Here is a 10,753-nt window from a genome sequence, read left to right on the forward strand (position 1 = left end):
GTCTCAGTTGTCCCCTCCCTGGTGCTGTGACTTGCTTTGTTTGTCGGGTACTCACAGAACAACAAGGTTCAGGAGCCCTGGAGACTACATGCAGTTATTCCTCAGCAGAAGGAGTGGCAAGCCCATGAACTTTGCCTCCCTAAACGCTGCCCTGCTCCAAAGGGCTTGCAACCCTCCCCAAAAGCTCTGATGGGCCAGGGCCAGCCCTTCTCCCTTCAACATCAAACTGCAACGTTTCTAAAAAAATCTGGTTCTCTCTGATTAAAATAATCCTTCAGAGGGTTTGTTTTTCCAGCTGTATTTACACCTTGCTCACTACAGTCCTCCTCTTGCAGCTTTCCTCGTGGCGTTGTCTCAACCTTGTAAAAAAGACTGGTCACCTCTTAATGCATCCCACAGCCACCACTGTACAGCTGTGCTCTCACTTTGATTTAGGCAGTGACATATAAAGGAAGAAAGCCCCTTGGCCCTGGTATCCTCCAAGGCCTGGACTACTTTGCATGGTTACCAAAGGAGACGTTGAAGATGGTTACCAGGTGGTCAGTTCTGGACAACACCGGGGCAACTTGCATCCCAAAAGCGGAGGTTGCAAATCCCTCAGGTCAAACGCGTGACCTGCCTGAGCTTCAGCCTTCAGCCATTAATCCTCACGGCTCAGAAATATCCGCAGCCATACACAAACACCAGCCAGGGTCAGAGGTGTTAGCGAACACACCGCTCGCGGCAGGGCTAAGCCCCCACACAAATTGCAGGAAAGAGCTCAGAATCGCTCAGGAAAGGTGGAGGCTGGTGGCCTTTGTGGGCCTTGTGGAGCCCAGTGGTTCCCTTCTCCTCAGCCCGCTTCTCCCAGCTTTCCTACCCCCCCCCCCCCCAGCCACTCAGCCGCGTGTCCATGCCTGTTTATCGTTTCCTGGCACTTAGCCACAGCCCCGTGCCCGCTCCGGGCGCTGTGGCACAGCCCTGTGCCTGCCTGGCCACAGGCTCCCATCTCCTCTGGCAATGCCCTGCTCCCAAAGGAGCCTTTCATGGCACTGGGAGCCCCCCAGCACCTTCCAGAACCTTCCTCCACTGCCAGCTCGCCTCTTACGCCTTGGCAGCCACGCCAGCAGGGCGCAGGGCTGCACTCGGGCTAAGGGAGCGTGGACAGCAGGCCTGCAAAGGGGACGGGGTGAGCCCCCCATCTTTTATTAGCGCTGCTGGAGGGCGCTAGGATAGGCCCGGGGCCTAAGGGCCGCGCCCCCCCCCCCTCGCCTCAGGGCGCGGGGGCTGTGAGGCAGCGGCAGCCCGGGCTTGAGGCAGCTGCGAGCCGAGGGGCCCCCGAAATGCCCCCCGGCGGGGCGCGGGGGTGGCACCGTAGGGCCTGCAGCCAGTGCAGGGGGCCAAAGGGCAGCGGCGGCCCCGCCGCGACCGTTCCCCCCCCGCCCCGCCACGGCCGCTCCCCGCACGTCAACAGGAAACCGCACGCGGCCGACTGTAAACACCGCCCGCGCCCCCCCCCGCGCCACCGCCCACATGACCCTCCCCGCCCCGGCCGCGGCCCGCCCCCGCCGCCCTCTCATTGGGGGCAGCGGTGTTGTTGACCATATACGGTCAGGTACTACCAAGCCGCGTGCGGCGGTTGGCCGGCGTGGCGCGTCACTCAAAGAGCGCCGAAGCCCGGAGGCCGCTCCGCAAACAAAGCGGGGGGCGCTGGGAGTTGTGGTCCGGGCGGCGCTGGGGCGGTGCTGGGGCGGCGCGGCCAGGAACTACAACTCCCAGGAGCGCCCCGCGCCGCGCCCCGCCCCGCCCCGCCCCTGGCGGCCGTCGGCGGGGCTCGCCGGGCGCCGTGAGTCAGTGCCCAGTAAACATTGGCGTGAGCCGCGCCGGCTCCGCCATGGTGGCGGCGCCGTGAGGGCGGGGGGCGGCGCGGCGGGCTGGGCGCGGCGGCGGCCGGCGGCGGGGGCCATGGACGAGCTCAAGCACCAAGTGATGATCAACCAGTTCGTGCTGGCGGCCGGCTGTGCCGCCGACCAGGCCAAGCAGCTGCTGCAGGCGGCCCACTGGCAGTTCGAGGTGAGGCCGCGGCCCCGGTACCGGCCCCGGTTGCCCGCCGAGCGTTCGGGGAGGGACCAGCCGGCGGGGTTCGCGCCGCGCCGTGAGCCTGGGGTAGGCCCGGCCTGGCCCCGGGGGGTTCCCCCGGCCCCTCCCCGCCTGTCGGCGTGGGCCGCGCTCTGCCGGGCGTGGGGGGGGCCGCGGGCGGCGGGGCCGGGGGTGCTGCCGTGGGGCCCCGCGGCGGGGGGCGGGGAGGCCCCGGGACGCGGGTGGGTGCGGAGCGAGGGTGCGAAGCGCCGCTCTGCCCCACGGGTGGGCCGAGGTGCACCGAGCCCTGCCCCTGCCCATCGGGCCTGGGCCGTTCCTCCTCGTCGCCCCCCGGGCCGGCCCTCCCGCGTGGCCGTGGGCTGCCCGGCCCCACCGTGCGCACGGCCCGGCCGCGCAGGGTGCGAGGCGGCGGGGGGCGCGGGAGCTGCGGGGGGGCCCGGCCCCGGTCCCGGCCCCTGCCCCTGCCCCTCTCGCTGGCAGGCGGGACCCGCCGCGGCATGGGCGGGGGGCGGCGTCACGCGTGGGGCCGGCGTGGCGGGTGGGGGGCTCCCGCGGCGCTTCTGGGTGCTCAGGTCCTCCAGGGACCTCCGCAGCTGAAGTGCGGGGGGGCAAAGCAGCGGCTGTAGCCAGCAAAGCTTTTTCGAAATAGCATTTTTTCTTCTTTTTTTTGTTTCCCCCCTCCCCCGTCTGCAGTCCCAGCAGCTCCCCAGGCTGGAGCTGATGGATTTGACGCTAATGGCACCTTGTAATTGAAGTGTCTGTTTTGTGCTGCAGGAGGAGGGCTGAGGCAGTCCAGAGAGCTGGAGGGTGGGTTTGCGTTAAGCCCCCTGGCCGGGGCACCCCTCACTGGGTACGCTGTGGGTGCCCTCCTAGGTGGGCACCGGGGCTCTTTCGGGAACGTGATGGCTGTCGGATGGATGGGGCACGGAGGCAGCGCATCGCCATGCCATCTGCGTGCCGTCGCAGGATTTCCAGATGCTAAATCAGAGGCCGAGCAGCATCCAGAGCCGAGGCGCTGGTGGCCAGGGAGCAAGCGGGTGGGTGGGTGTGCGGGGGCGTGCGGCGAGCCGAGCTGCAGTTCCCCTCCATTGTGCCCGTTTCGTACCCCGGTGTGCTGACGGGCTCACCGTTGGCGGTGAATGTGGTGCATGTGTAACGTGCTTGGGGGTTTGTTTACTAATACAGTTTGACACTGGCCCTCTGGGACAGGCGGGATCTGCTTCCACTGCCTCTGCACGTGTCGCAGAAGAGCTGGGAGCAGATGACAAAAGTTTAACTTTTCTTTCAAAAGGCTTTTTGCAGAACTTTGCCACCGTTTGGCGAGTTGCACAAGTACAAACAGCCGTCTCCTGCCGGCTTGGCACTCACATGACTCAGAGGAAGCTCGGCTGTAAACAAACGCCCTGTGATGAGCAGTTACCATGTTCCCACTCACTTTTGGTGCAACGGTCAGATAATTCCCTTTGCAAAATGGCCGCTGGGCATGCCTTCTTCGGGGAGCTGAGCTGGGGAGGTGTCACCTCCCAACTCCCGCCTGCTCTCACCTCTGATGTTCTGAGGCTTTTGTTATTCTAGCGCGGTACCTGCTTGCTGACTGCCCCGCATCTGCAGTGGGTATAAATCGGTGGAGTTCAGGCAAGCTCCGTACAAGTGAAGGCAGCGTAAATCAGCAGTCTCCTCAGAATCCGAGTGCTGCTCCAGGGGCATGCTGTGAGGCAGAGCGGCCCGCTTGCACCCTGAGCACATTGCTCCTGCCTGTAAGACCACCGTGGGGAGAGGGTCTCTGCATAGTAAAGCTGAGGTGAGCCATGTGGCCTGGTGACAAGACAGCAGGAGTTGGGTTCTCCCAGCTCTGTGCCTCTGTCCTGGCCAGGATACTCCTGGCATCCATCCATCTGCCCTGCCCAGGACCTCTTCTATGTGGGCAAGTGCCCCACTTGCTGCTTGTGACGGTCAGCCAGGGAGCGGGAGCCTGGGGGGCCAGGTCAGGAGCAGGAGGCCGCTGTGTAATGCAGGCAGCTTCAGGCTGGTGGAATGCTGATGGTTTGGGACTGCTTTCCTGGGCTCCTGCTGCTTTGGGACTGCTCTGGGGCCATTGTGGCTAGTGGGGGAGGATGCTGCGGGGGCTGCAGGGAGGGTTTGCTGTGCATGGTGTCCTGCCAGCCCTGGCAGACCCGGAGTTTGTCTGGGGGAAGGAACGTGATCCAGGGCAGCAAGCAGGGTGGGAGGTCAGGAAACCACTGGGGATACAGCTGCTTTAATTGCAGTACGAGCTCACCAGAGCCTGTACCATACTCAGGGGCTTGACAAGGAAGCTGTTTATTTTTCATGCCCTCCATCCCTGGGGAACGGGGCAGTTTGTGGGTAGTGTGTGGATTGCCTCTCTTATCACCGTGACTCCCCTCCTGTTTTGGGGGGACCCAGGGCAGGCTTTCTCATGGTGTGCCCAGTGTAGTTTGCAGCTCTTGCAGCTCTGCTGTGCTTCCAGGGACAGCTGCGGTGGGTGCCAGCGGGAACGGGTGCCAGCGGGAACGGCCGTGCCAGCCCAGCCCTCCAGCAGCTGGAGCGGTGCCATGGCTGATCGGAGGGGGAGCTTTACAGGCTGAAGCAAGCAACTTGGAGTGTCTGTGAGTGAAGGCTGGCACTCGACCCCCAGGGCCACAGGTGCTGGCTTTTTGGGAGAAGCCAGGGAGGGCAGCAGGTACCTGCACCGTGGCTGGAACCCAGCAGGCTACCAGGGAGATCTTTCAGGGTTTGCAGTGCCAGACTGAGTGCTGGATCCAGCTCCTTCCCATGGTAGAGTCTTACTCGGCTTTGTTATGCGCCGATTGCCCTTGGGGCTGCTTGGGAAGGATAAGAAGAAACCAGCTTTTAAAAAAACACCCATTCCTTCCTTTTTCCTGGTGCTAAGTGTGGTGTCTGTGCTCTGTGTGGTGAGGTTGTGTGGGGGGAACAAGAGGAGGAGCAGGTGTCTGGCTCTGCTCCTGTGTCCATGGTTGGATTTCCACTTCCTCTTCCGATGTATTTATGTTTTATCGAGCCCCTTTCCCTTTCCTTTGTGGCTCAATGGCAGGGTGCCCCAGGGCTGATCTAGCACCCGGGGCTCCCTGCTGCAGGATCCCCTGCCCTTGCAGCAGCTGCAGCTCAGATGGAGCAGGCTCAAGTGCAGCTTGGGCAGCAATGGGCAGCGGGTCAGACAGCATCCAGGGTCCCATCTGAGCAGCTGCTGAGGGCTGGGTGTCCTGCTGCTCCCTGCTGAGCTGCTCAGCACCCAGGTCTCCTTGCATTCATCTCCCTACCTGGCTGCTGCAGCCATCCTCTGGCTGGCTGGGTCGCCGCAGGTGCCTCTTGGCACCCTGGCAGGAGTTCTGTGTGCTCCACCTCCTGCAAAGCTTCCATTTCTGCACCCCAGGGGGACATGCAGTGGCCTGGTTGCCTGCTGAGCTTGGCCAGGCAGTGAGTGCAGGGCTGCCCTGCTCCCACTCACACCCAGAGTGACAGGTGATGGGGCTTTTGGTCCAGTGTCGGGGCTGAGCTGCGGCTTGGGCTCCTCGAGCAGAGGAGCCTTAATTGGCTTTACTGCTGCACCAGTTACCCTTGGCACTTGTGACGCTGGCTGGAGACCAGGCGGCAACAGCTTCGGTGACATGTGTGTCCCCGGCATCCGGTGCCACTGAGGGGATGGGTGCACGGGCCTCTCACTTGCCTGTATTGGGGTTGCTGCAGGTGCTGGGTCCCTTGAGAGGTGGCAGCCGTTCCCCATGGGCGGTGTGAGCAGAGGGGTTGCTTCTGCCACCTTTGGGAAGGGGCAGATGGGGGCGAGGGATGCAGTGGTTTAGGCAGAGGGGCCTGCAATCATGGAATGTGTCTGCACCCAGGTCGCAGCTTTCATCCCAATGCCGGTAGGGATCCATGGGCAGCTCAGGGGGACAGCAGAGACCTCTGCCCCTGTCTGCTGATGGCACAGTCCCAGATACAAGGCCACTTGGAAAATGCAAGCACAGAGGAGATTTAATCAGTTTATGGTATCTGGCTGTGCCCACACCTCTGGCCTGTGCTTCCTTTTTTTTTGTTTTGTTCCCCCCCCCCCCCCCCCCCGCCCCTCTTTGCTGTTAACCCCCTTTCTTATCAACAATCCCATCTGTCTGAGTGATAGGGCCTGTGGGTGTTGACATCGGACCTCACTCAGGACGAATGGTAGTGCAGCAGTGGGGTGTCACTGCCTCAGAAGTGTCTGTGTCTCCGTTGGACATTTCCTTGATGGTAGACATGTGCTAGCCTCTTCAGAGCTGGTCTCTGGGGCCTCAGACCCTATTCCTGCTGTATGGCCATTACAGAAATCCGGCAGGTCCTGCCTGCGGGTGCTGAGGGCTCTCGGATCACAGCTCTGCTGGGTGCAGGGTTTGGGCGCTGTGTTATTAAACACAGACAAAGAAATGCAGCCATTGCAGGGAAGAGCCTCGCCAGCCCAGCTATTGCATCCTCTGAGGTTTGGGAGCTGCCAGACTCTACAGCAGCAATTGCTTCCCCCACCCAGGTCTGGATTGTTTGCAGATACCGCTCCTGGCTGCCACCTGGTCTGGCCGATAGTTCGCTGCCGAACCCCGCTACGAGTGGCTGGCACTGGTGCTCCAGCTCCCCAGTGGTGTCAGCACAGCCCCTTCGCCTTTCCCAGGGCCTGCTAGCCTGGCTGTTTGGGACAGAATAGTTTTCCATCGGATTAGCAAGCTGAGCCGACTTGCCGTCATTCATCCTGTCCCTGGGTGTGATATAGGAGCGTGTGGCTGTGGGCACGGGGACAAGGAGTGTGTGTGGTGGTAGGGCTGTGGCTGCTGCAGTTGTGCAGGGTTTGGTACAACCTGCCTCTGCTTTTTCCAGGTTTTTCTGCCCATTTTTTTTTTTAGCAGCTTGAGTAACCCTAATCACTGGCTTGGAGGAAGGGAGCAAAGTCTCAGGCGGTGCAGCAGCCCTCTGCCTCGCACCCCAGCCTGTAGACCTGCAAGCCAGGCTGCCCCTGGGGAGAGGGTTGAATAGGCATTGATGGGGCTTTTCCTCCAATCAGAACTGATTCCAAACCAGTTCTCTTAACATTTCTATCAAGTCTGATCTGCAGCTGAATCAAAACATTGTTTTCTAGCCCTAACTTCACTGGTTCTGCATCAGCCCAGTCCTGTGCGTCCCTAAAGCTCCCGCTGCCTCTGCTCCTCCCAGACCTGGGCTGGATGTCTGCCCCCCTGGCTGGCCTGTGCTCCCGGCGTTCCCTCCTTGTGATCCCCCGTTCTCTGATGTGCCTGTGTGACATATTTACCAGATATAGTATAGTTCCTAGTCCTAACTAAGAGCTAATCAAAATTATGTCGGTCATAACCATACCCTCCCTGTGACTGAATTGGAAATGCTCTGGTGTATGGGGTGGGCAACTTGTTGCAGCCCCAACCCTGGGGATCCCCTGGTGTGAATATGGTGACTCTGATCTTGTCCTGTTAAGGACACACATCTAATCAGTTCCTGCTGGGCTTCCCCTGCTGGGTTCGGAGCTGGTTTCTCTCCTCTCCCTGCCCGCAGCGATTGCAAAGCATCACTGTGAGTTGTGAAATGCCTGCCGGGGTCTGCTCCAGCAGTGGCCACTTCTCAGCAGTGAGCACGGGGATCCCAAACAGGTGTGATTGCTGCCTGCCCCAGTGCAAGCAGGTGGCAGGTGTAGGTCCCTGCCTGGGGACGTGGGAGCAGCTGGGTGCAGCGTGCTCTTGTGCAGCCAAGGTGGCTGCAGGCATGGGTCAGCCCCCCAGGGCCTGTTATGGATCATTTTCAGGGTCTTGCAAAGCCCTGCTATCATGTGCAGGGATGAGGCGGGTGCCCGGTTTGTGTGTGCTGGTGGTAACATCATCTTCCTTTTTTTTTAATTATTTTTTCTTTTTCCCCCCAGACTGCTCTCAGTGCTTTTTTCCAAGAAACGAACATCCCCTACAGCCACCACCATCAGATGGTAAGTGCTTTCCCACTTCTCCCGCGCTCACCCAGGGCACAGCACCAGCTGGCGGGCGCTTTGGGCTGTTGCTGATGCCCAGCTCGCTGCTTCACAGCTCCAGGGGTGTAGGCAGGGAAGTCTGGCCACTCGCTGCCAGAGCTGCCTGCCAAGGAAGATTTTCCTGGAGAGCAACCAGGGGTGGCAGAGCCTGTCCTAGGCAGTGGAGCAGTGGGTCCAGCAGTGCCCTCAGAACCCTGCAGAAGGGTGGGTGCTGCACCTTAGAGAGGGGTGGTCCATGCTTTGGGCATGGCCAGTGGTCCAGACCAGCCCCAGCGTGGCAGGGGGAACCTGGAGCACCAGTGTGTCATAGGCTGTGTGAAGACACGTGCAGTTATGTGCATGATTCCCACCCCTCAGCCCAACTGCACACACGAGTCCTTCTGTGCTTGCTGGAGTGACTGAGCGTGCAAACCTCTGGAGCCTCGCTGGAGCATGCCTCTAGTACAGCGTGCGCAGGGTCTGGGTGTGTGTAAACACAAGAGAGCATGCACGCATGTGGCTGCTGCCTGCCTTTCCTTTCTCACAGCTGTCCCCAGACTCGGTCCCTTAACTCCTGTGTCCTCGCAGCCTATAATCTGCTTGGGCAGATGTGTCTTGGGGATTTGGTGGCTGCTGTGGCCTCATTTGACTCTCTGGGCCAGTTGGGGATTTGGAGCATGCAATAAGCATGCAGAACAAGTGCCCGGCAGGGCCTGAGCACGCCCGGTCTCCCCTGGGGTGGGAGCTGAGCCTGAGCCTTGCCCCCGCTGAGCTGGAAAGCTGCAGACCAGGGTGGCACCAGCGGGTGATGGAGTAGAGGGGGCCCCAGCTTGGCTAGGTGCAAGAGCAGGTGCAGCAGGGTTCCATCTGGGTCCTCTGACAGGAGCTCTCGCCACAGCATTAGTTTTCAGAGCCTTAAGTAACTGCTGCTTGAGGGCAGCATCAACAGCAGAGCGTGGGTCCAGGGGCTCCCTGTGCTGCAGCAGTGGGGACAGAGGGGTCTTGTACTGGGCCCTGGTGGGAGGCAGAAGGTGGAGACCCCATGCCTGACGCCATGTCTCCTCCCTGCAGATGTGCACTCCCGCCAACACGCCGGCCACGCCGCCCAACTTCCCCGACGCCCTCACCATGTTCTCCCGCCTCAAGGCCTCCGAGAGCTTCAACAGCAGTAGCCCTGTGACCTCCATGGCGACTTCCCCGCCGCCTCCAGCCCCGCCGCTGCCCCAGCATGGGGCCTTCAACCCTGCCTGGCCCGCAGCTTCACCCCCTGGCCAGCAGCAGAGCATGTGGACTCCGGCCCCCCCAGCACAGCCCGCAGGCTGGCCAGCTGCCGTCTCCCAGCAAGCCACGGCAGAACAGAAGGCCAACGTGACCATGGAGGCAGAGAGATGAGGCCGCGGCGAAGAGCGAATGCGGCGGGGACCCCTGCGTATAAATATATATATTTCCCCCCCTCCCCCTCCCAGAAGAGGAGAGGAACTCTGCTGCCAGGGCATCTGGCAGCCACCAAGACACATGAGCAGATAGCTGCCTTGCATGGGTTTGGTTTGAAGTAGTTTTTACTTGTCCTTGAGCTGAACAGAGCTCCCCAGAGACAGCGGGAGGCTGCGTGGGACGCGGGACCGGTGCTGGCCTCTGCCTGGGACCCCGGCGCTGCTGGGCTTTTGGGGAGGGAGCACACCCTCCTCCCTTGGGACACCGGAGTTTGCATGCGAGTGACATTTACGGAGGAGGTCCCTTTTTCACGGTCCCCTGGGCCACCCCACCAGGCAGAGTGGGTTGTGCCTGAGTGCTTCCCCCCATCCCTTGCCCCCACTCAACCATGCAGGGGGCAGACACCCCACGCGGCTTGTTTTTTATAAGGGGTGGAAGAGAGCAAAGGCTGTTCCTGCTTGGCCACAGGTTCCACCCCGCATGTGCTGTGCTCGCTGGTGAGCAGGGCTGGGGGACGCTGGCTCCCGGGGAGGTACCTGGCCCCTCACCCAGCCCCGGGGATGGGGAGCAGGGGGTGAGTGGGGCTGGGCCAGCACACCCTCCCCTTCCCCTCCTGGGATGGGGTTTGCCCCGGGGCTGTTTGCATGACACAGTGTAACCCTAGAGACTGGGATCGTTTTTAACCCCTCTGTTCTTTTCTCCGGGCGGCTGGAAGTCTCCGGACGTGCCGCAGCCGCTTGCAATACACGCTCTTCTGCTTTGAACCCGGTGTCTTTGCTTCGTTTGCAGCAGCAGCGGATACGGGGAAGGCTGGTCTGGGCCCCGGGCTGTTTCAGGATTGCCTCTGAGTGGCTCTGTGAGTGCCGTGCCTCTGGGCAGGGGCTGGCCACATCTCTGCTGTGTGTGCTGCTCTAAACACTGTGTCCCAGCCATGCAGTGACTGCCAGCTGCCTTTGGCCAGGTGTGTGCCAGGGCTCAGCCCCAGCAGAAGCCAGCCCAGCTCTGCTCGCTGCGCTGCTGCATCAGCTGTGGGTGTGAGACCCCAGCAGGAGCAGGGGCAGGCTGATGGCGGGGCTGCGCTGAGACCTTGGGCTCGCTGAGACTTTGGGCTCCCTGCGTGACACCCACAGGTCTTGTGTGTCTTGCTGTGACCTGGCTCCTATCCCCTCTTCACCAGATTACAGGGGCCATGTCCCTTGGAGGTTGCTGTCCCTGCTGAGCCCTCTCCCCATG

At 61.7% G+C, this 10,753-nt stretch overlaps 1 protein-coding gene across 1 annotated transcript; it reads left to right on the forward strand.

The window, feature by feature from the left end:
- The first annotated feature begins 1,787 nt into the window (after positions 1-1,787).
- Positions 1,788-10,284, forward strand: UBALD1 (UBA like domain containing 1). The gene is made up of 3 exons (XM_056337626.1): positions 1,788-2,052; positions 8,006-8,065; positions 9,158-10,284. Exons 1-3 carry the CDS (start codon positions 1,945-1,947, stop codon positions 9,476-9,478), a joined length of 489 nt encoding a protein of 162 aa, XP_056193601.1. The 5' UTR covers positions 1,788-1,944; the 3' UTR covers positions 9,479-10,284.
- The last annotated feature ends 469 nt before the right edge of the window (positions 10,285-10,753 follow it).

Source organism: Falco biarmicus, chromosome 4 (genome assembly GCF_023638135.1).
Source record: "Falco biarmicus isolate bFalBia1 chromosome 4, bFalBia1.pri, whole genome shotgun sequence".
Classification (NCBI taxonomy): domain Eukaryota; kingdom Metazoa; phylum Chordata; class Aves; order Falconiformes; family Falconidae; genus Falco; species Falco biarmicus.

What these genes read in the sequence shown, in the direction of transcription:
- UBALD1 (XM_056337626.1), top strand. Translation starts at nt 1,945, where the DNA reads ATGGACGAGCTCAAGCACCAAGTGATGATCAACCAGTTCGTGCTGGCG. An exon ending in CGGCCCACTGGCAGTTCGAG is followed by an intron (nt 2,053 to 8,005) that starts GTGAGGCCGCGG and finishes TTTTCCCCCCAG; the next exon opens with ACTGCTCTCAGTGCTTTTTT. An exon ending in ACAGCCACCACCATCAGATG is followed by an intron (nt 8,066 to 9,157) that starts GTAAGTGCTTTC and finishes TCCTCCCTGCAG; the next exon opens with ATGTGCACTCCCGCCAACAC.